The sequence below is a fragment of the Salmo salar genome, chromosome 02 (assembly GCF_965601325.2).
Source record: "Salmo salar chromosome 02, fSalSal1, whole genome shotgun sequence".
Taxonomy (NCBI): Eukaryota; Metazoa; Chordata; class Actinopteri; order Salmoniformes; family Salmonidae; genus Salmo; species Salmo salar.
The window spans coordinates 88,592,007-88,616,364 of NC_138292.1; the positions used below are offsets into that span (position 1 = coordinate 88,592,007).

A 24,358-nucleotide genomic window follows, 5' to 3' on the forward strand; every position below is an offset into this window, starting at 1 on the left:
CTCCCATTTCCATGTGTTTGTTTTAGTTATTAGTTTCAACATCCCGTACAACCTGATTTCCCCCCTAATCGATATCAGTGATTTATTGCTACTTGTCAAAACAACAGCGTTTCTGGTGCTTGTGCAGTTTATAAGGTGCTTGTTTTAAAAAAAACTGCAAGTAATATGATTATTGTGGCAGATGTTTGTGTATACAGTATAGCCCATTTTATGTTTAGGTTTTCAATATATCACAAACTGTTTCTGCATATTGGTTATTGATTTGTACATGTTAAAACTGTGTTTTGACATTGGGGCTATCCCACCTAGCAAAATGTAATTGAAAAGACGTTGAAAATAAGACTATGCAACCAAATACTTCATATTTACATTTCATGAAACATTTACAGTGGGGGAAAAAAGTATTTGATCCCCTGCTGATTTTGTACGTTTGCCCACTGACAAAGAAAGGATCAGTCTATAATTTTAATGGTAGGTTTATTTGAACAGTGAGAGACAGAATAACAACAAAAATATCCAGAAGAACGCATGTCAGAAATGTTATAAATTGATTTTCATTTAAATGAGGGAAATAAGTATTTGACCCCCTCTCAATCAGAAAGATTTCTGGCTCCCAGGTGTCTTTTATACAGGTAACGAGCTGAGATTCGGAGCACACTCTTAAAGGGAGTGCTCCTAACCGCAGCTTGTTACCTGTAAAAAAGACACCTGTCCACAGAAGCAAACAATCAATCAGACTTCAAACTCTCCATCATGGCCAAGACCAAAGAGCTCTCCAAGGATGTCAGGGACAAGATTGTAGACCTACACAAGGCTGGAATGGGCTACAAGACCATCGCCAAGCAGCTTGGTGAGAAGGTGACAACATTTGGTGCGATTATTCGCAAATGGAAGAAACACAAAAGAACTGTCAATATCCCTCGGCCTGGGTTTGTTTCCATGCAAGATCTCACCTCGTGGAGTTGCAATGATCATGAGAACGGTGAGGAATCAGCCCAGAACTACACGGGAGGATCTTGTCAATGATCTCAAGGCAGCTGGGACCATAGTCACCAAGAAAACAATTGGTAACACACTACGCCGTGAAGGACTGAAATCCTGCAGCGCCCGCATGGTCCCCCTGCTCAAGAATACATATACAGTGCCTTGCGAAAGTATTCGGCCCCCTTGAACTTTTCGACCTTTTGCCACATTTCAGGCTTCAAACATAAAGATATAAAACTGTACTTTTTTGTGAAGAATCAACAAGTGGGACACAATCATGAAGTGGAACGAAATTTATTGGATATTTCAAACTTTTTTAACAAATAAAAAAACTGAAAAATTGGGCATGCAAAATTATTCAGCCCCCTTAAGTTAATACTTTGTAGCGCCACCTTTTGCTGCGATTACAGCTGTAAGTCGCTTGGGGTATGTCTATCAGTTTTGCACATCGAGAGACTGAAATTTTTGCCCATTCCTCCTTGCAAAACAGCTCGAGCTCAGTGAGGTTGGATGGAGAGCGTTTGTGAACAGCAGTTTTCAGTTCTTTCCACAGATTCTCGATTGGATTCAGGTCTGGACTTTGACTTGGCCATTCTAACACCTGGATATGTTTATTTGTAAACCATTCCATTGTAGATTTTGCTTTATGTTTTGGATCATTGTCTTGTTGGAAGACAAATCTCCGTCCCAGTCTCAGGTCTTTTGCAGACTCCATCAGGTTTTCTTCCAGAATGGTCCTGTATTTGGCTCCATCCATCTTCCCATCAATTTTAACCATCTTCCCTGCCCCTGCTGAAGAAAAGCAGGCCCAAACCATGATGCTGCCACCACCATGTTTGACAGTTGGGATGGTGTGTTCAGGGTGATGAGCTGTGTTGCTTTTACGCCAAACATAACGTTTTGCATTGTTGCCAAAAAGTTCGATTTTGGTTTCATCTGACCAGAGCACCTTCTTCCACGTTTGGTGTGTCTCCCAGGTGGCTAGTGGCAAACTTTAAACAAAACTTTTTATGGATATCTTTAAGAAATGGCTTTCTTCTTGCCACTCTTCCATAAAGGCCAGATTTGTGCAGTATACGACTGATTGTTGTCCTATGGACAGAGTCTCCCACCTCAGCTGTAGATCTCTGCAGTTCATCCAGAGTGATCATGGGCCTCTTGGCTGTATCTCTGATCAGTCTTCTCCTTGTATGAGCTGAAAGTTTAGAGGGATGGCCGGGTCTTCGTAGATTTGCAGTGGTCTGATACTCCTTCCATTTCAATATTATCGCTTGCACAGTGCTCCTTGGGATGTTTAAAGCTTGGGAAAAAATTTGGTATCCAAATCCGACTTTAAACTTCTCCACAACAGTATCTCGGACCTGCCTGGTGTGTTCCTTGTTCTTCATGATGCTCTCTGCGCTTTAAACGGACCTCTGAGACTATCACAGAGCAGGTGCATTTATACGGAGACTTGATTACACACAGGTGGATTCTATTTATCATCATTAGTCATTTAGGTCAACATTGGATCATTCAGAGATCCTCACTGAACTTCTGGAGAGAGTTTGCTGCACTGAAAGTAAAGGGGCTGAATAATTTTGCACGGACAATTTTTCCGTTTTTTATTTGTTAAAAAAGTTTGAAATATCCAATAAATTTCGTTCCACTTCATAATTGTGTCCCACTTGTTGTTGATTCTTCACAAAAAATTACAGTTTTATATCTTTGTTTGAAGCCTGAAATGTGGCAAAAGATCGAAAAGTTCAAGGGGGCCGAATACTTTCGCAAGGCACTGTACATGCCCGTCTGCAGTTTGCCAATGAACAACTGACTGACTCAGAGGACAACTGGTGAAAGTGTTGTGGTCAGATGAGACCAAAATGGAGCTCTTTGACATCAACTCAACTCGTCCTGTTTGAAGGAGGAGGAATGCTGCCTATGACCCCAAGAACACCACCTTCACCGTCAAACATGGAGGTGGAAACATTATGCTTTGGGGGTGTTTTTCTGCTAAGGGGACAGAACAACTTCACCACATCAAAGGGACAATGGACGGGGCCATGTACCGTCAAATCTTGGGTGAGAACCTCCTTCCCTCAGCCAGGGCATTGAAAATGGGTTGTGGATGGGTATTCCAGCATGACAATGACCCAAAACACACAGCCAAGGCAACAAAGGAGTGGCTCAAGAAGAAGCACATTAAGGTCCTGGAGTGGCCTAGCCAGTCTCCAGACCTTAATCCCATAGAAAATCTGTGGAGGGAGCTGAAGGTTCGAGTTGCCAAACGTCAGCCTCGAAACCTTAATGACTTGGAGAAGATCTGCAAAGAGGAGTGGGACAAAATCCCTCCTGAGATGTGTGCAAACCTGGTGGCCAACTACAAGAAACGTCTGACCTCTGTGATTGCCAACAAGGGTTTTGCCACCAAGTACTAAGTCATGTTTTGCAGAGGGGTCAAATACTTATTTCCCTCATTAAAATGCAAATCATTTTATAACATTTTTGACATGCGTTTTTCTGGATTTTTTTGTTGTTATTCTGTCTCTCACTGTTCAAATAAACCTACTATTAAAATTATAGACTGATCATTTCTTTGTAAGTGGGCAAACGTACAAAATCAGCAGGGGATCAAATACTTTTCCCCCCACTGTAGTAATCATAATTATTTATGTAACCAACTGACAATTTTTGGTACAATTATATTGACATTGTTACCCTGCTTTTAGAATATCAGGGTTCATTCTCAGATGTGCCAACCCAAATGTACTAGAGCATGACATTGGGGACTGGGCCCCGATCCAACAACATGCCTATCTAGTGAACCCTGAAAAGAGAGAGAAGCTCAGCAGTAAAGTGGAAAGTTACTACGGATATTGCAGGAGTTTCCCCTTGAAATCAGACATGTCTGTGGTAAGGACAACTTGGTTGCTGATTTTCTCAAGGATGGGCAGTCAAAAATATTTGCATTTAGCCAGTGCGTTTCCATGGATCACAATTTATTTTGACTGCACGTTCTTCCGTATTGGAGATGAGTTTTGTTTGGGCTCGTTCCAAGGGGAGGAGAGTTCTAGAAGCTAGTGAGTTTTAGGAAGACGAAAGTTCTAGAAGCTAGTGAGTTTTAGGGAGACGAGACTTCTAGAAGCTAGTGAGTTTTAGGATTCTATAGAAAGAAAAAAGGATAAAAGATACGATTGTATATTATTATTATTTAGAAATGTGCGTTTTTTTCTTGTTTTAATTGTTGACAGCCAGTAGACACCATGTTTATATTGGTGGAGGTGAAGCATTTTAGTTGATTTTAATATGAAATGGAAGTTGTTTTCTGTTGGTGGTGAGTAACCTTTTCCAACAAAAATATAGGATATATTTGTTGTCTTAAAGGGGAAGGTGTTACAGGCTTTGGTTTTTCCATTTATGTTTTGAGGTTGGACTTTAGCACGTCTAGCTCGTTAGCACGTAGGACGCTCATTAGTCCTTCAGTTGTTCATCTTTTGTTTTTTATTCTCTTATGTTTGTTGTGTAGTAAATATTTTTTTTTTATTCCTGTGAAGCCATTGCATTGCATCCATGTCTGAAATGTGCTGTATAAATAAAGCTTGATTTGATTTGAACATATTGCAAAAGAAATTAACCCAATGACTGACAATCAACAGACTTCATTTTAATTTGTATTTTATTTAACCTTTATTTAACTAGGAAGTCAGTTAAGAACAGATTCTTATTTACAATGACGGCCTACCAGGGAACAGTGGGTTAACTGCCTTGTTCAGGGGCAGGACAACATATTTTTACCTTGTCAGCTCTAACCACTAGGCTACCTGCCGCCCTCTTGCATAACAAATGAGCACATATTTTAGTCCATCTTAGAATGAAAAACATTATCAATTCAGTGTATCTTCCACTATGTCAAAACAGTATCACTTTTCAACCAACCCAGTGCATTGTTTGAAACTGAAAAGTTTTGAAATCAACAATACGTCAAAGGATTCAACAACTGTAAACTGAAACAAACAATTGGATCAAACAGATCAATCCCACTGGACATTAGGTTTCATTCAGACCGTGCAGGGCTTAGATTAAGGAAGGACTAATTAAACTAGGACATTTAAGTAGCTTTCCTGAACGTGGCTTAAATTTGGCTTAGTTTGTCGGAGACTGGAGTAAGGTAAGTAAGCCTAAATGAGAATACCTAGGTTAAGCCTGATTAGGTTCAGTATGAACACCTGGGTTAAGCCTGATTAGATTCAGTATGAACACCTGGGTTAATCCTGATTAGGTTCAGTATGAACACCTGGGTTAATCCTGATTAGGCTCAGTATGAACACCTGGGTTAATCCTGACTAGGCTCAGTATGAACACCTGGATTAATCCTGATTAGGTTCAGTATGAACACCTGGCTTAATCCTGATTAGGTTCAGCATGAACACCTGGGTTAATCCTGATTAGGTTCAGTATGAACACCTGGGTTAATCCTGATTAGGTTCAGTATGAACACCTGGGTTAATCCTGATTAGGTTCAGTATGAACACCTGGGTTAATCCTGATTAGGCTCAGTATGAACACCTGGATTAATCCTGATTAGGTTCAGTATGAACACCTGGGTTAATCCTGATTAGGTTCAGCATGAACACCTGGGTTAATCCTGATTAGGTTCAGTATGAACACCTGGGTTAATCCTGATTAGGTTCAGTATGAACACCTGGGTTAATCCTGATTAGGTTCAGTATGAACACCTGGTTTAATCCTGATTAGGTTCAGTATGAACACCTGGTTTAATCCTGATTAGGTTCAGTATGAACACATGCTGTTGGTCTAGTGGTGCTCATTAAAATCCGGAATAGAAAACACCAATACTGGTGTGAATCTTGAGACGAAACAATGGCAGAGGCAAAAATAATTTGTTCAAAAAAACTTTAGTGTGCATGAAAAAACACTCCAAAACAAATGTCAAACCATCCAGTTATTGAAGGTAAAACCACACTGCTGCTACTGAGCAGTAGAACAAGAGGGTTGGGCTGCAATTTGCAGTGAATTCAATGGAAATGTTACCACAAGAAGAGTACAACAACTGGAGGTGAGATATCTGCATTATTATCAGGATTACAACAAGAAACAACAACTTCAGGTGAGATATCTGCATTATTATCAGGATTACAAGAAACAACAACTTCAGGTGAGATATCTGCATTATTATCAGGATTACAAGAAGAAACAACAACTTCAGGTGAGATATCTGCATTATTATCAGGATTACAAGAAGAAACAACAACTAGAGGTGAGATATCTGCATTATTATCAGGATTACAAGAAGAAACAACAACTAGAGGTGAGATATCTGCATTATTATCAGGATTACAAGAAGAAACAACAACTAGAGGTGAGATATCTGCATTATTATCAGGATTACAACAAGAAACAACAACTTCAGGTGAGATATCTGCATTATTATCAGGATTACAAGAAACAACAACTTCAGGTGAGATATCTGCATTATTATCAGGATTACAAGAAGAAACAACAACTTCAGGTGAGATATCTGCATTATTATCAGGATTACAAGAAGAAACAACAACTAGAGGTGAGATATCTGCATTATTATCAGGATTACAAGAAGAAACAACAACTAGAGGTGAGATATCTGCATTATTATCAGGATTACAAGAAGAAACAACAACTAGAGGTGAGATATCTGCATTATTATCAGGATTACAAGAAGAAACAACATCTTCAGGTGAGATATCTGCATTATTATCAGGATTACAAGAAGAAAGAACAACTAGAGGTGAGATATCTACATTATTATCAGGATTTCACATTTCTCATATTCATATTTTTGTGACATCACTTCTATTATTAAATTATATCTGCCTTTTACAGACTCTGTGGAAGAACCTTAAACTGGGTTTAAAAAGAGAGAAAGCAGAGATCAGAAGAGAGAGATTTACTACTGGTGGTGGACCACCAAAACAACACAACACTGATGAATTGAGTGACTTCCTGTCTGGAATAATAGAGCAGCAGCAACCTCTGGATGGTATACCAGATGATGACCAACCTCTGGATGGTATACCAGATGATGACCATCCTTTGGATGGTATACCGGACGATGACCAACCTCTGGATGGTATACCAGATGATGACCAACCTCTGGATGGTATACAGGACGATGACCAACCTCTGGATGGTATACCAGATGATGACCAACCTCTGGATGGTATACCAGATGATGACCAACCTCTGGATGGTATACCAGATGATGACCAACCTCTGGATGATATACCGGATGATGACCAACCTCTGGATGGTATACCGGACGATGACCAACCTCTGGATGGTATACCGGACGATGACCAACCTCTGGATGGTATACCGGATGATGACCAACCTCTGGATGGTATACCAGATGATGAGCATTTGGACAGTTCAGATGAAGAACTGAGCACAAATGGTACATGTACCAAAGACAGTAAATTGGTTACTTCCTTTGGTAAATATATTCCACTGTCTGTGTCAATCTTTATTCTTCTTCATTCTAAGGACCATATGAGTTTATTTGTGCGTCTAACCATGTTCTTTTTCCAGAGGAAAGGAATGTGAACAGGTTGGAAGAGCCAGTACACAGTGAGGGTGGAATGAGAACAGGTTGGAAGAGCCAGTACACAGTGAGGGTGTAATGTGAACAGGTTGGAAGAGCCAGTACACAGTGAGGGTGTAATGTGAACAGGTTGGAAGAGCCAGTACACAGTGAGGGTGTAATGTGAACAGGTTGGAAGAGCCAGTACACAGTGAGGGTGTAATGTGAACAGGTTGGAAGAGCCAGTACACAGTGAGGGTGGAATGTGAACAGGTTGGAAGAGCCAGTACACAGTGAGGGTGTAATGTGAACAGGTTGGAAGAGCCAGTACACAGTGAGGGTGTAATGTGAACAGGTTGGAAGAGCCAGTACACAGTGAGGGTATAATGTGAACAGGTTAGAAGAGCCAGTACACAGTGAGGGTGTAATGTGAACAGGTTGGAAGAGCCAGTACACAGTGAGGGTGTAATGTGAACAGGTTGGAAGAGCCAGTACACAGTGAGGGTATAATGTGAACAGGTTAGAAGAGCCAGTACACAGTGAGGGTGTAATGTGAACAGGTTGGAAGAGCCAGTACACAGTGAGGGTGGAATGTGAACAGGTTGAAAGAGCCAGTACACAGTGAGTGTGAACCCTCCACATCTGCTATAACATCCCTGAGAGAAGATGCTAACACCACCTTTCAACAGAGAACAAAGAAGTTAACCTCAGCCATGAGCACATCTGTTTCTCATCCTAATATCCTCTGACCATATTACTATGTAGTAACTATTAGTAGACCATGTTACTATGTAGTAACTATTAGTAGACCATATTACTATGTAGTAACTATTAGTAGACAATATTAATATGTAGTAACTATTAGTAGACCATATTACTATGTAGTAACTATTAGTAGACCATATTACTATGTAGTAACTCTTAGTAGACCATGTTACTATGTAGTAACTCTTAGTAGACCATGTTACTATGTAGTAACTATTAGTAGACCATATTACTATGTAGTAACTATTAGTAGACCATGTTACTATGTAGTAACTATTAGTAGACCATGTTACTATGTAGTAACTATTAGTAGACCATATTTCTATGTAGTAACTATTAGTAGACATGTTAGTATGTAGTAACTATTAGTAGACCATGTTACTATGTAGTAACTATTAGTAGACCATGTTACTATGTAGTAACTATTAGTAGACCATATTACTATGTAGTAACTATTAGTAGACATGTTACTATGTAGTAACTATTAGTAGACCATGTTACTATGTAGTAACTATTAGTAGACCATGTTACTATGTAGTAACTATCAGTAGACCATGTTACTATGTAGTAACTATTAGTAGACCATGTTACTATGTAGTAACTATTAGTAGACCATATTACTATGTAGTAACTATTAGTAGACCATGTTTCTCACCCTAATATCCACTGTCACCAAGTAGTTGTCCACTATGTTGTCCTCTGAAACTGAGACCAATGAAGTGTTAAGGGAAATCCTTCCATCCTGAGTTGCACCTTTCCAACAGGCAACAATGTTTGACAACTATAAATGAGGAGTTCATCCACCCTGAACATTGATGGAAAACCAGTTGTTATTGTTACGGTACTCCTCAGCATCAGGAGTTGATGGCAACCAGTTGTTATGGTTACGGTACTCCTCAGCATCAGGAGTTGATGTAAAACCAGTTGTTATGGTTACGGTACTCCTCAGCATCAGGAGCTGATGGACACTTGATGGGAACATGACATCCATCTAACCAGCCAATCACTCCTGGGAACTGCCCATATTCAGAGAACTGCACTTTATAGTTGGCTTGGCCAGCAGCATCAGGAAACTAGATGTAAAGACTCCTCCTGCAGACTTTATAGTTGGCTTGACCAGCAGCATCAGGAAACTAGATGTAAAGACTCCTCCTGCAGACTTTATAGTTGGCTTGGCCTGCAGCATCAGGAAACTAGATGTAAAGACTCCTCCTGCAGACTTTGTGAACTATTAAACACACAGTTGCTTCATTGGCACCACACAAATCACCAGTTTCACAATGAAAGATTCCAGATGCCAAAACCCTCAGTGATCAGAACTTGGAGAGAATTGGGTGAAGGCCTTCCTCTTTGAGACAGAGAGGAAAGTCGAGGCTCAAGCAGAGATATTATCTCCAATGCATTTTCTTTGTACATACGAAAGCGGTCTCAAAGTAATGTAATGGATTACTCCTATCCACAAGTACTGGTCTGGCTGGCCTCTGTAGTGCATGTTGGTCTTCATTTAGACATTCCACATAGTCCAGGCTCCCTCACAAACAGCACTAAGCAGAAGTTAAACCTGCCTCTTTGAAAGATTAATTTAATCTTCAATTTAGTCCTAGAGTAGCTCTAATCCTCCCTCTTGCAATCGGCTTTGATTAGTCCAGAACAGGCTAAATCAACGACTATTTTAAGATAACTCAAAGCGACTTGCACAGACTTAAGACGGCTCAAACAAGCATTTTAGTCTGGGACTAAGCTTAAGCCTTGTCTGTGAAACCGGCCCTGAGTTTTTTATATAATATTACTAAATGTGTTTCTTTCTGTGTTGCAGGGGCAGTCAAGAAATGGAACAGCAAGGCCACAGAACATGACATAATCAGAGCTGTGGGAGACCACCTCAAGCCCCTGGTAGAGCCGGGGGTGGTGTTTACCACTCCACCACACCTTCAGCAGGCTGGAAAAGTGGGATTGATACTGTTTTTCATATTAAGATGGACCAAGAAATGTGTTGCTTTTACACATTTGTTCATTGGTTTGGAAATAGTCTTGATTGGTCAGTCATTGGATTCATTTGTTTTACAATATGTTTAAATCAAGCTTTATTTATACAGCACATTTCAGACATGGATGCAACGCAATGGTTTCACAGGGGGAAAAAAACAAATATTTAGTACACAACAAACGGAGGATAAAAAACAAGATTAACAACTGAAAGACTAATGAACATACTAAGGAAATGCCATTGATTAAAATATTAACAATTGGATGCAACATCCAACACAATATATCAGCTTGTTTTACTACATTGTTTGTTGTTACGTTTCCCAGCAAGAAAAATCTAAAATGTTGCTCAAACAGAAGAGGAACTAACAAAGAGTCACTGACAACAACCACAACTAAACAGGTGGGGTTTTAGGAGGGGTTCTGATAGACACTATGGGGGTGTCTACTGAAAGTTGACTAGTAACAACAACTGGGACCTAAAAGACACCCACCATGAGACCCACTAAATCTGCCCAAGAAGAGGAAAACAAAAGAAAAACCCACACGAAACTTAAAGACAGGAAGCAAACCAAAAAGGTGGAGCAACTAAAGATGTTGACTCTCCACATGTATCAAGACAACTGGAGCACTGAGCCAGACACTCTTAAATAGAACCTGGACCAGCTCAGGTGAAACACCTTCCCACTAACGAGATGACCAAGTCAGCACAGGTGTAACACATACTGACTAACGAGGTGACACCAATCAGTGTGTCCTACGTGCTAACGAGCTAGACGTGCTAACGAGCTAACACCAATCAGTGCACCGAAGACACATTTCAGTTGTACAACTGACTAGGTATCCCCCTTTCCTACGTGCTAAAGTCCAACCTCAAAACATAAATGGAAAAACCAAAGCCTGAAACACCTTCCCCCTTAAGACAACAAATATATCCAATGTTTTTGTTGGACAAGTTTGCTTACCAACAACAGAAAACAACTTCCATTTCACATTATAATCAACTACAATGTTTCACCTTCTACAATATAAACATGGTGTCTACTGGCTGTCAACAATTAAAAACAAGAAAAAACACGTATTTCTAAATAATAATATACAATCGTGTTATTTTTTTTCTCCTATAGAATCCTAAAACTCACTAGCTTCTAGAACTCTCGTCTTCCTAAAACTCACTAGCTTCTAGAACTCTCGTCCCCTTGGAATGAGCCCAAACAAAACTAATCTCCAATACGGAAAAACGTGTCAAAATAAATTGTGATCCATGGTAACGCACTGGCCAAACGCAAAACACAAATCTTTTTGACTGCCCACCCTTGAGACAATCAGCAACCAAGTTGTCCTTACCACAGACATGTCTGATTTCAAGAGGAAACTCCTGCAATATCCATAGTAACTTTCCACCTCACTGCAGAGCTTCTCTCTCTTCTCAGGGTTCACTAGATAGGCATGTTGTTGGATCGGGCCCCAGTCCCCAATGTCATGCTCTAGTACATTTGGGTTGGCACATGTGAGAATGAACCCTGATATTCTAAAAGCAGGGCAACAATGTCAATAAAATTGTCAGTTGGTTGCATAAATAAATAGCATTACTAAATGTTACATGAAATGTAAATATGAAATATTTGGTTGCATAGTCCTTTTTTCAAAGTATTTTCAATTACATGTTGCTAGGTGGGATAGCCCAATGTCAAAACACAGTCCTAATGTGAACAAATCAATAACCAATATGCAGAAACAGTTTGTGATATATTGAAAACCTAAACATAAAATGGGCCATACTGCATACACAAACATCTGCCACAATAATCATATTACTTTTTAAAAACAAGCACCTTATAAACTGCACAAGCACGAGAAACGCTGTTGTTTTGACAAGTAGCAATAAATCACTGATATCGATTAGGGGTGAAATCAGGTTGTACGGGATGTTGAAACTAACACAACTAAAAAAAACACATGGAAATGGGAGATATCTGTTAACTCACTGATTAGAGGACAACCTTTCAGAAGACAGTCAGCTACATTTTGGACTGATGCATTTAAATGTAGGGGTCGCTAAACAAAGGAACACAACACTTATTTGTCATAACTCATCGCTAAAATAATTTGTGCGAGAGGAAGAAGATGAGGTTGCATGTCCTGTTAAAACTAACAGCTCAAAAACCACACGGAATCTGGGAATAGTGTGTACAACCCTGGTTAGAGCAAAATTTGTAGAAAACAGCTCGCTACATTTTGAAGTGTTGCATTTTAATTCAAGTGGGTCACCAACATGGTAAGTGTAACACAACTCTTTTTGTGTTAGTCACTTTTTGTTAAATCACATAAATAGTACTCTTTCAATTCAGAGCCTGGATTTTCCCCCTGAGGCTAATATCAATAGAACGGGGGAAAATGTTTAGGGTTCTAGATTGTGACTTAATTAAAATACTCCTACTACAATGTTTAAACATTCTACATTGTGACATTGATTAATTGATATCATGAAACAACTCCGTCATGTATTTTCTGATGTTTGATCAGATATCTTTTATCAGAGTATCTCTTCCCACATTGATCACAGCTAAAAAGTTCCTCCCCTGTGTGTGTTCTTTGGTGTCTAGTCAGGCTGCTTAGCCAAGTAAAACTATTCCCACATTGGTTACAGCTATAAGATTTCTCTCCTGTGTGTGTTCTTTTGTGTCTAGTCCGCATGCTAGATTTAGTAAAACTCATTCCACATTGAGCACAGCTATAAGGTTTCTCTCCTGTGTGTGTCTTCTGGTGTGCTGTCAGGCCCCCAGATGAAACAAAACTCTTCCCACATTGATTACAGCTATAAGATTTCTCTCCTGTGTGTGTTCTTTGGTGTCTAGTCAGGCTGCTTAGCCAAGTAAAACTATTCCCACATTGGTTACAGCTATAAGATTTCTCTCCTGTGTGTGTTCTTTTGTGTCTAGTCCGCATGCTAGATTTAGTAAAACTCATTCCACATTGAGCACAGCTATAAGGTTTCTCTCCTGTGTGTGTCTTCTGGTGTGCTGTCAGGCCCCCAGATGAAACAAAACTCTTCCCACATTGATTACAGCTATAAGATTTCTCTCCTGTGTGTGTTCTCTGGTGTACAACAAGACACCTAGACTTAGTAAAAATCTTCCCACATGCATCACAGCTATATGATTTCTTTCTTGTGTGTATTCTCTGGTGTCCTATCAGGGCGATTACCCTAGCAAAACTCTTCCCACATTGATCACAGCTGTAAGTTCTCTCTCCTGTGTGTGTTCTTTGGTGTATAATAACATAACTAGATTTATAAAAACTCTTCCCACATTGATCACAGCTATAAGATTTCTCTCCTGTGTGTGTTCTCTGGTGTGATATCAGGCTGGTTGACAGAGGAAAACTCTTCCCACAGTCAGAGCAGAAGTAAGGTTTCTCTCTTGTGTGATTTCTCAAGTGTATTTTAAGTTCTGATGAAAATTTAAACATTTTCCCACAATCAGAGCAGCAGTAAGAATTATCACTTGTGTGAATTCTCCGGTGTAGTTTAATGCCTGATGAGGTGCATCTTTTCCCACAGTCAGAGCAGCGGTGAGATCTCTTCCCTGTGGTTCTCCGCTGGTGTTTCTTGAGGTGTTCTGATATGGAGAGACTCTTCTCTGCCCTGTCAGCATCATGAGGTTGTTGAGGCTCCCTAGAGGATCCAGGATAGTGAGGTTTCTCTCCTGTGTGAACAACAAAGTCAAACAGATGGTTAAAGGCCCACAACAGCGGAAATCCACTGTAAAAGGTGATGCCAACAGCGTAGCCATGATGTTCTACAACAATTGACGTCTGTAATGAATGTAATGATTACTTGACATTTGTCTTAAAATGAGCAAGAATAGTCATATTTTGTCTTGTTTTCACATTAGTAGTAACATCGATGATTGTAGGCTAGAAATAAGTTATTGATGTTGTTGAAACTCTAAGCAGTGTGCCAGACGACTTTTGGTCTCCAATATAGGCCCCTTTCTGTGTTTGCTAAAATTGCGGCATGAGGGCGATGCACATGCAGTTTGGTTGTAGAAACTCCTCCCCACTAATGAGGAAACCGATACTTATGGATGTACTATATCTGCCTGGAGCAAAAATGGTGAGAAAAGATTTTAGTTTTTCACAATGTATTCTGAATGTGAATGGGGGAAAACTCAGGGGAGTAACCTCCATTTCCAGGTTGCTTATGAGTACATTTCACACTACTTTGGATTATAATTGTAAGGCTCATTTGAATCTCCTGCTTAATATATGTTTGTGTTATAGTCGCAAATCAACCGCTTTGTACTTAAAAAAAACACTTCAACCAGAAAAAATGCTCTTTGGCTAGCTTTTCCATCAAGGTGACAATGAGGGTTTGTACACTGTTTGAACACTGTTTATTTGGCCCATAACTTCACCTAACAACAAATATAGGAAAATATCTCTGTGTGTTGTACAATAGCCTATCCATCAAGGAACAGTTCTCTACACATTATGAGCTAAGTAGGAATGTTGGCTCCAACGTGGAGCACGGCATAACTGTCTTTACCAGAGTAAGGAATGAAGAAGCACTTTGGTTGTTGTTGCATGTTGTGATGTTTGTCATTTGACTGTCATTCAGAAAATGATTTCCTGGATCAGCTGATGATAGTTTAACATGTGACTAACAGCTACAGTATTAAGAATTATGTGTAATTATTGAAGAACCGCGTTAATGACAGTAACCATTTGGGTGTTGTCAATAAAGTTACTATATATATATATATATATATATATTAACCTTTATTTAACCAGGTAGGCCAGTTGAGAACAAGTTCTCATTTACAACTGTGACCTGGCCAAGATAAAGCAAAGCAGTGCGACAAAAACAACAGTTACACGTGGGATAAACAAACGTACAGTCAATAACACAATAGAAATATCTACATACATTGTGTGCAAATGGAGTACGGAGGTAAGGCAATAAATATGCCATAGTAGCAGAGTAATCACAATTTAGCAGATTAACACTGGAGTGATAGATGAGCAGATGATGATGTGCAAGTAGAAATACTGGTGTGCAAAAGAGCAAAAAAAGTTAATAAAAACATGGGGATGAGGTAGGTAGTTGGATGGGCTATTTACAGATGAGCTGTGTTCAGCTGCAGCGATCGGTAAGCTGCTCAGATAGCTGATGCTTAAAGTTAGTGAGGGAGATATATGTCTCCAACTTCAGCGATTTTTGCAATTCGTTCCAGTCATTGGCAGCAGACAACTGTAAGGAAAGGCGGCCAAAGGAGGTGTTAGCTTTGGGGATGACTAGTGAGATATACCACCTGGAGCGCGTGCTATGGGTGGGTGTTGCTATGGTGACCAGTGAGCTGAGAAGGCGGAGCTTAACCTAGCAAAGGCTTATAGATGACCTGGAGCCAGTGGGTTTGGCGACGAATATGTAGCGAGGGCCAGATGACAAGAGCATACAGGTCGCAGTGGTTGGTGGTATATGGGGCTTTAGTGACAAAACGGATGGCACTGTGATAGACTGCATCCAGTTTGCTGAGTAGAGTGTTGGAGGCTATTTTGTAAATGACATCGGCTAAGTTAAGGATCGGTAGGATAGTCAGTTTTACGAGGGTATGTTTGGCAGCGTGAGTGAAGGAGGCTTTGTTGCAAAATAGGAAGCCGGTTCTAGATTTAATTTTGGATTGGAGATGCTTAATATTAGTCTGGAAGGAGAGTTTATAGTCTAACCAGACACCTAGGTATTGTAGTTGTCCACATATTCTAAGTCAGAACCGTCCAGAGTAGTGATGCTAGTCGGGCGGGTGTAGGCAGCAATCGGTTGTTGATTGATCGGTTGTTCTTATCGGCTGATGAGTCTGCCAATAAGAATACGGTGATTGACAGAGTCGAAAGCCTTGGCCAGGTCGATGAAGACGGCTGCACAGTACTGTCTTTTATCGATGGAGGTTATGATATCGTTTAGTACCTTGAGCGTGGCTGAGGTCCACCCGTGACCAGCTCGGAAACCGGATTGCACAGTGGAGAAGGTACGGTGGGATTCGAAATGGTCAGTGATCTGTTTGTTAACTTGGCTTTCGAAGACTTTAGAAAGGCAGGGCAGGATGGATATAGGTCTGTAACAGTTTGGGTCTAGAGTGTCACCCTCTTTGAAGAGGGGGATGGCCGCAGCAGCTTTCCAATCTTTAGGAATCTCAGACGATACGAAAGAGAGGTTTAACAGACTAGTTATAGGGGTTGCCACAATGGCGGCAGATCATTTTAGAAAGAGAGGGTCCAGATTGTCTAGCCCTGCTGATTTGTACGGGTCCAGGTTTTGCAGCTCTTTCAGAACATCAGCTATCTGGATTTGGGTGAAGGAGAAGCTGGGGAGGCTTGGGCAAGTAGCTGCGGAGCTGTTGGCCGTGGTTGGGGTAGCCAGGAGGAAAGCATGGCCAGCCGTAGAGAAATGCTTATTGAAATTCTCGATTATCGTGGAGTTATCGGTGGTGACAGTGTTTCCTAGCCTCAGTGCAGTGGGCAGCTGGGATGAGCTCTTATTCTCCATGGACTTTACAGTGTCCCAGAACTTTTTGGAGTTAGAGCTACAGGATGCAAATTTCTGTTAGAAAAAGCTAGCCTTTGCTTTCCTAACTGACTGTCTGTATTGGTTCCTGACTTCTCTGAAAAGTTGCATATCGTGGGGACTATTTGATGCTAGTGCAGTACGCCACAGGATGTTTTTGTGCTGGTCGAGGGCAGTCCGGTCTGGAGTGAACATAGGGCTATATCTGTTCTTAGTTCTACATTTTTTGAAAGGGGCATGCTTATTTAAAGAACAACCAGGCATCCTCTACTGACGGGATGAGGTCAAAAACGTTCCAGGATACCCGGGCCAGGTCGATTAAAAAGGCCTGCTTGCAGAAGTGTTTTAGGGAGCGTTTGACAGTGATGAGGGGTGGTCGTTTGACCGCGGACCCATAACAGATGCAGACAACGATCGCTGAGATCCTGATTGAAAACAGCAGAGGTGTATTTGGAGGGCAAGTTGGTCAGGATAATATCTATGAGGGTGCCCATTTTTACAGATTTAGGGTTGTACCTGATGGAATCCTTGATAATTTGGGTGAGATTGAGGGCATCTAGCTTGGATTGTAGGACGGCCGGGGTGTTAAGCCTATCCCAGGTTAGGTCACCTAATAGAACGAACTCTGAAGATAGATAGGGGGCAATCAATTCACATATGGTGTCAAGGGCACAGCTGGGAGCTGAGGGGGTCTATAACAGGCAGCAACAGTGAGAAACTTATTTCTGGAGAGATTCATTTTTTTAATTAGAAGCTCGAACTGTTTGGGCATGGACCTGGGAAGTATGACAGAACTTTGCAGGCCATCTCTGCAGTAGATTGCAACTCCTCTCTTTTTGACAGTTCTATCTTGACTGAAAATGTTGTGGTTGGGGATGGAAATTTCAGAATTTTTGGTTGCCTTCCTAAGCCAGGATTCAGACACAGCTAGGACATCACACAGGGCCTGGGTTAACCTCTACATCACCCGAGGAACAGAGGAGTAGAGTGTGGGTACAGTGGAGGTAAACCTAGGCATTGAGTGACGATAAGAGAGGTTGCATCTCTGGAGGCACCAGTTATGCTAGGTGAGGTCACCGCATGTGTGGGAGGTGAGACAAAAGAGCTCTCTGAGCCATGTTGAGTGGGACTAGGGGCTCCACAGTAAAATAAAAGAGAGACATAAAGAGAGAGAGAGAGACATAAAGCGAGGCATAAAGCAATCACAGGTGTTGATTGGGATAGCTAGCTAAGACAACAACGGGTAAGACAACAACAGTTAATCAGCTAAGACAATAACAGGTAAAATGGCGATGAATGGGCAGAGAGGGTCAGTTAACTACACACAGGGCCTGAGTTCGAGGCTGGGGCCGACAGATAAACAAAATAAACAAAATGGAGACCCGTGATTAATGAACAATCCAGCAGGCATCAGCTATGTAGCCAAGTGATCATAAGGTCCAGTGAACAGGAATATATGAAACAGGGAAGCCGTTAGGTAGTTGTTACTACGCTAGCCGGGAGATGTGCCTGGCTCGAGGCTAACTGGTGCTAGCTTCGGGACAAGGGCATCACCGACGTCCTGCAAAGGCCGGTTGAGGGCACATCGGACGGAATTACGTCGGCAGACCAGTCGTAATGGATTGGCGGGGCTCCATGTTGACAAAGGGTCCAGGCCAATTGGCAAAAGAGGTATTGTAGCTGGAGTAATTTTGTTTGCTAGCCGGGAGATGCACCTGGCTCAAGGCTAACTGGTGCTAGCTTTAGGACAAGGGCGTTAGCCACTATAGCCACTCCAGTGCAAAGTTCCAGAGCTTACGGCAGGAATCCGGTGATGTAGTGGCTTCTAGTCGTCTTAGTGAAGAGTCCGGGAGGCATCAGCTGTGTAGCCGAGTGATCATAGGGTCCACTGAGCAGGCCGGGAGATGGGCCTGGCTCAAGGCTAGCTTCGAGGCTGGGCCACTCGGTAGCAGCTAGCTAGCTGTGATTATCCAGTGTAATGGTCCAGAGCTTATGGCAGGAATACGGTGATGTAGTGGAGAAAAACAGTCCGATATGCTCAGGGTTGATATCGCGCTGTGAAGACTGGCAGGTATTATCCAGGAAAAAAGCGGCTGGTGTCTGAGCTAAAAAGGTAAAGCAGTGGCTAAAAATGACTAAATAGCTAGAAGCTAATTAGCTGGTTAGCTCCTGATGGCTAGCTTCTGATGGAGGTTCTAGCTATAAGGTCTAAAAAATAGCAGATCCGTATCACATTGGGTGAGGCAGATTGCCAGAAGGTACATTTAATTTAAACATGGAAAAAGAGATTGAAATATTTTGCAATATATACAAAAAAAGACGAAAAAAACTACATTTACAACAACAATCACGTCATACTGTTACGCCATCTTGGATTAGAAGATGACTCAGTTAAAAAACATTGGATATAGCAAACTCTGAAATGATTTAGTATTTCTGTGCCCACAAACTGTTTTCCCAGCATAACATAAGGATCCACTAAACGATACGTAGGTCGAGTGCATTTTCATTCAGCCCTCGCTGGAAGCCCCGCCTTCCACAGGTGATGAGCGTGAGGCTCGGGTTTATTCCTTAAATTTAATACCACTCTTCACCGACCCAGGAAGGGGTGGGGCCAAACAGGTGTTGTACCTCGTTTCCCTCCTTTAGGGAACACTAATTATAGTGTTAGGTTCTAATTTTTCAGAGTAAATAACTCACAGACACTAGAGAAGCTTAACCAAGTTTAATTCTTCCCAAACGGTCGTTACAACTGTAATTCAGACAAAACATGTTCTCACCATCACAAGTATATATACCCCACTTTGAACACGCCTCCTTCTCCTTACATCTTCTGGTTCGACAGGAAGAGGGTAACAGGATACTAAACCCGTATTACTCCCTTCAGGGGATCTGACCTGACCTCCTGACCTCAACCCCTCCTTCGCCTAATCCACAGATGTCCATCCGCTTCCCCTATAGCAATCCTGTTATCTCCTCCCGTCCACCCAGCACATTCCACAGCCACTCTGTCTTCCTACAGATCTCACTCCGTTATATATTCTGTGTCTGATCTCTCATGTCCTTAATATCTCAATGTTCAAAGTTTAGCCCGAATCCAACAAGTCATAAAGTTACACTCCCTTTCCGTCGGTCAACTTCGGTACAACATACTATGGGAAAATACAATCATTCCCCATGCCGACCCAAACGGATACTAAATGAAACGGCCCCTGGCAGACCACCCAGACCTGACCCCGCAAGATGTGTCAGTTTTGTAAATTTATTCATTGTCTTTTGTTTGAAACACTCCTGTCAATGTTGAGTAAGGACGCACACCTAATTACGCATATAGAAGTAGGACTAGTCTAATTGGCCTGTGTGCAAATGTAGGCCTATAAATGTGCCCATTTGGGGATGTCTGATAGTATTTCTGATTGTCTTAATGCACCACCACTAATGAGTTGTGGAGCTTCTCAAAGCAAATGTTTCTTCACCTCAAACAGCAAGTGCACCTCAGCCACGCTCAAGGTCCTAAACGATATCTTAACCGCCATCGATAAGAAACAATACTGTGCAGCCGTATTCATTGACCTGGTCAAGGCTTTCGACTCTGTCAATCACCACATCCTCATCGGCAGACTCAATAGCCTTGGTTTCTCAAATGATTGCCTTGCCTGGTTCACCAACTACTTCTCTGATAGAGTTCAGTGTGTCAAATCAGAGGGCCTGTTGTCCGGGCCTCTGGCAGTCTCTATGGGGGTGCCACAGGGTTCAATTCTTGGGCCGACTCTCTTCTCTGTATACATCAATGATGTCGCTCTTACTGCTGGTGAGTCTCTGATCCACCTCTACGCAGACGACACCATTCTGTATACTTCTGGCCCTTCTTTGGACACTGTGTTAACAACCCTCCAGACGAGCTTCAATGCCATACAACTCTCCTTCCGTGGCCACCAACTGCTCTTAAATACAAGTAAAACTAAATGCATGCTCTTCAACCGATCGCTGCCTGCACCTGCCCGCCCGTCCAGCATCATTACTCTGGATGCTTCTGACTTAGAATATGTGGACAACTACAAATACCTAGATGTCTTGTTAGACTGTAAACTCTCCTTCCAGACTCACATCAAACATCTCCAATCCAAAGTTAAATCTAGAATTGGCTTCCTATTTCGCAAAAAAGCATCTTTCACTCATGCTGCCAAACATACCCTCATAAAACTGACCATCCTACCGATCCTCGACTTCGGCGTTGTCATTTCCAAAATAGCCTCTAATACCCTACTCAATAAATTGGATGCAGTCTATCACAGTGCCATCCGTTTTGTCACCAAAGCCCCATATACTACCCACCACTGCGACCTGTACGCTTTCGTTGGCTGGCCCTCGCTTCATACTCGTCGCCAAACCCACTGGCTCCAGGTCATCTACAAGACCCTGCTAGGTAAAGTTTCCCCTTATCTCAGCTCGCTTGTCACCATAGAAGCACCCATCTGTAGCACGCACTCCAGCAGGTATATCTCTGGTCACCCCCAAAGCCAATTCCCCCTTCGGCCGCCTCTCCTTCCAGTTCTCTGCTGCCAATGACTGGAACGAACGACAAAAATTTCTGAAACTGGAAACACTTATCTCCCTCACTAGCTTTAACTTCTTTAGGGCCAGTGTGACGAAATCGTCCCACCTACGTAACTGCCAGTGGAATCCTGTGGCGCGTTATTCAAATACCTTAGAAATGCTATTACTTCAATTTCTCAAACATATTACTATTTTACACAATTTTAAAGACAAGACTCTCGTTAATCTAACCACACTGTCCGATTTCAAAAAGGCTTTACAACGAAAGCAAAACATTAGATTATGTCAGCAGAGTACCCAGCCAGAAATAATCGGACGCCCATTTTTCAAGCTAGCATATAATGTCACATAAACCCAAACCACAGCTAAATGCAGCACTAACCTTTGATGATCTTCATCAGATGACAAACCTAGGACATTATGTTATACAATACATGCATGTTTTGTTCAATCAAGTTCATATTTATATCAAAAACCAGCTTTTTACATTAGCATGTGACGTTCAGAACTAGCATACCCCCCGCAAACTTCCGGTGAATTTACTAAATTACTCACGATAAACGTTCACAAAAAACATAACAATTATTTTAAGAATTATAGATACAGAACTCCTCTATGCACTCACTATGTCCAATTTTAAAATAGCTTTTCGGTGAAAGCACATTTTGCAATATTCTGAGTAGATAGCCCGGCATCACAGGGCTAGCTATTTAGACACCCAGCAAGTTTAGCACTCACCAAAGTCAGATTTACTATAAGAAAAATGTTATTAACTTTGCTGTTCTTCGTCAGAATGCACTCCCAGGACTTCTACTTCAATAACAAATGTTGGTTTGGTTCAAAATAATCCATAGTTATATCCAAATAGCGGCGTTTTGTTCATGCGTTCAAGACACTATTCGAAGTGTAAATAAGGGTCATGTGCACGACGCATTTCGTGACCAAAAAATTCTAAATATTCCATTACAGTACTTCGAAGCATGTCAACCGCTGTTTAAAATCAATTTTTAGGCCATTTTTCTCGTAAAAAAGCGATAATATTCCGACCGGGAAAGCGTGTTTACGTTCAAAGAGAGAGAAAATAAAAGCATGGGATCCCCTCGTGCACGAGCCTGAGTCTCATAGTACTCTGACCGGCCACTATCCAAACGCGCTAATGTTTTTCAGCCAGGGGCTGCATCGATATCATTCAGCTTTTTCCCGGGTTCTGAGAGCCTATGGGAGCCGTAGGAAGTGTCACGTTACAGCAAAGATCCTCAGTTTTCAATAAACAGAGCCAAGAAGAACAAGAACTGGTCAGAGAGGGCACTTCCTGTAAGGAATCTTCTCAGGTTTTTGTCTGCCATATGAGTTCTGTTATACTCACAGACACCATTCAAACAGTTTTAGAAACTTTAGGGTGTTTTCTATCCAAAGCCAATAATTATATGCATATTCTAGTTACTGGGCATGAGTAGTAACCAGATTAAATCGGGTACGTTTTTTATCCGGCCGTGTCAATACTGCCCCCTAGCCCTAACAGGTTAAGCACCAGCTGTCAGAGCAGCTCACAGATCACTGCACCTGTACATAGTCCATCTATAATTTAGCTCAAACAACTACCTCTTCCCCTACTGTATTTATTTTGCTCCTTTGCACCCCATTATTTATATTTCTACTTTGCACTTTCTTCTACTTCAAATCTACCATTCCAGTGTTTTACTCGCTATATTGTTTTTACTTTGAACCACGGCCTTTTTCCTTTACCTCCCTTATCTCACCTCATCTGCTCCCATTGTATATAGACTTATTTTTCTACTGTATTATTGACTGTATGTTTGTTTTACTCCATGTGTAACTCTGTGTTGTTGTATGTTGTCGAACTGCTTTGCTTTATCTTGGCCAGGTCGCAATTGTAAATGAGAACTTGTTCTCAACTTGCCTACCTGGTTAAATAAAGGTGAAAAAAAAAGATCAATGTCCTCGTTTTATAGAAAGTACTCACTGTATTTACTGGTGTTAATCAGATCAATGTCCCTGTTTTATAAGATAGTACTCACTGTATTTACTGGTGTTAATCAGATCACCAGTCTTCTCTTCTTCGTCCTCCTCTAATGTGACAGTAATCTCCCCCTCTTCATCCTTCATTCCAAAAACGTCTTCATCTTCTTTCACTTCATCCTCCACTCCAAAAACTGCATCCTACTCCTCTTTCACTCTGAAGGCGTCTTTCTCTGTAACGTCTTTCTCTTCATCTTTCACTGTAACATCCTCACCCTCTACTTGTTTTTGTATTGTAACAGCCTCCTCCTCTTTCACGAGAGTTTCTTTCTCCGTCCAGCAGACCTCCTCTTCTTTAGCAGGAGGAGAGTAGCTTAGTGAACTCATGGTCGGGAATAATAGCTAGTTAGCATTAGCGACTAGACTAGTGCTAACTTAACCAGCCAGCTAGTTGACTTACAACGTAAATATTACATTAAATGGGGTAGCTAGTTGTTTCCACATAAGTATGTTTAAATCAGAGTGGCAATTAAACCACGAAATTGTCTAAAGAACTTGAATGTTCCGACTTTGTCGGCTAGCGAGCTACCGAGGTGGCTGCAGTTGTTGAAGAAGCGTTCCGTCCACTAGATTATACGTCACACTAGAAACATTGCATGAAAGACACATATCGCCATCTGCTGTCTGGAGGGAGGAAACGCAGTTGAGGAGTGAAAACTTTTTTTCTTCTTCATGGAATTATAATATTATAAAGCGGTTTAGGGAAACGTTTTTTTCTCTCCATTAAATAAGAATATTATATCAACACGTACAAAGAGCAACAAGTGTTGTTGATTAGTTCAGATTTTTTTATGACAATTTAAAACAAACTCTACATCTACTCCACATCTGTATGTCTGACTCAGTCAAATAACTAGATATCAAAATAAGCACCTAGTTATTGATACCCTTGATAAAGATGAACA

The 24,358-nt window shown here is 41.3% G+C and overlaps 1 protein-coding gene across 1 annotated transcript; it reads right to left on the reverse strand.

Moving 5' to 3' along the window:
- Positions 1–10,374: 10,374 nt before the first annotated feature.
- LOC145863020 (uncharacterized) lies at positions 10,375–23,996 on the reverse strand. The gene is made up of 2 exons (XM_082968125.1): positions 23,453–23,996; positions 10,375–13,998 (listed from the first exon to the last, which is right to left on the reverse strand). Exons 1-2 carry the CDS (start codon positions 23,538–23,540, stop codon positions 12,776–12,778), a joined length of 1,311 nt encoding a protein of 436 aa, XP_082824251.1. The 5' UTR covers positions 23,541–23,996; the 3' UTR covers positions 10,375–12,775.
- Between the last annotated feature and the right edge of the window lie 362 nt (positions 23,997–24,358).

Bases quoted from the DNA above. Each gene is read 5' to 3' on its own strand.
- LOC145863020 (XM_082968125.1), bottom strand. From the start codon at position 23,540: ATGAAGGATGAAGAGGGGGAGATTACTGTCACATTAGAGGAGGACGAA. The intron at 13,999-23,452 runs GTGAGTACTATC...TTGTTCACACAG, and splicing joins GATTAACACCAGTAAATACA to GAGAGAAACCTCACTATCCT.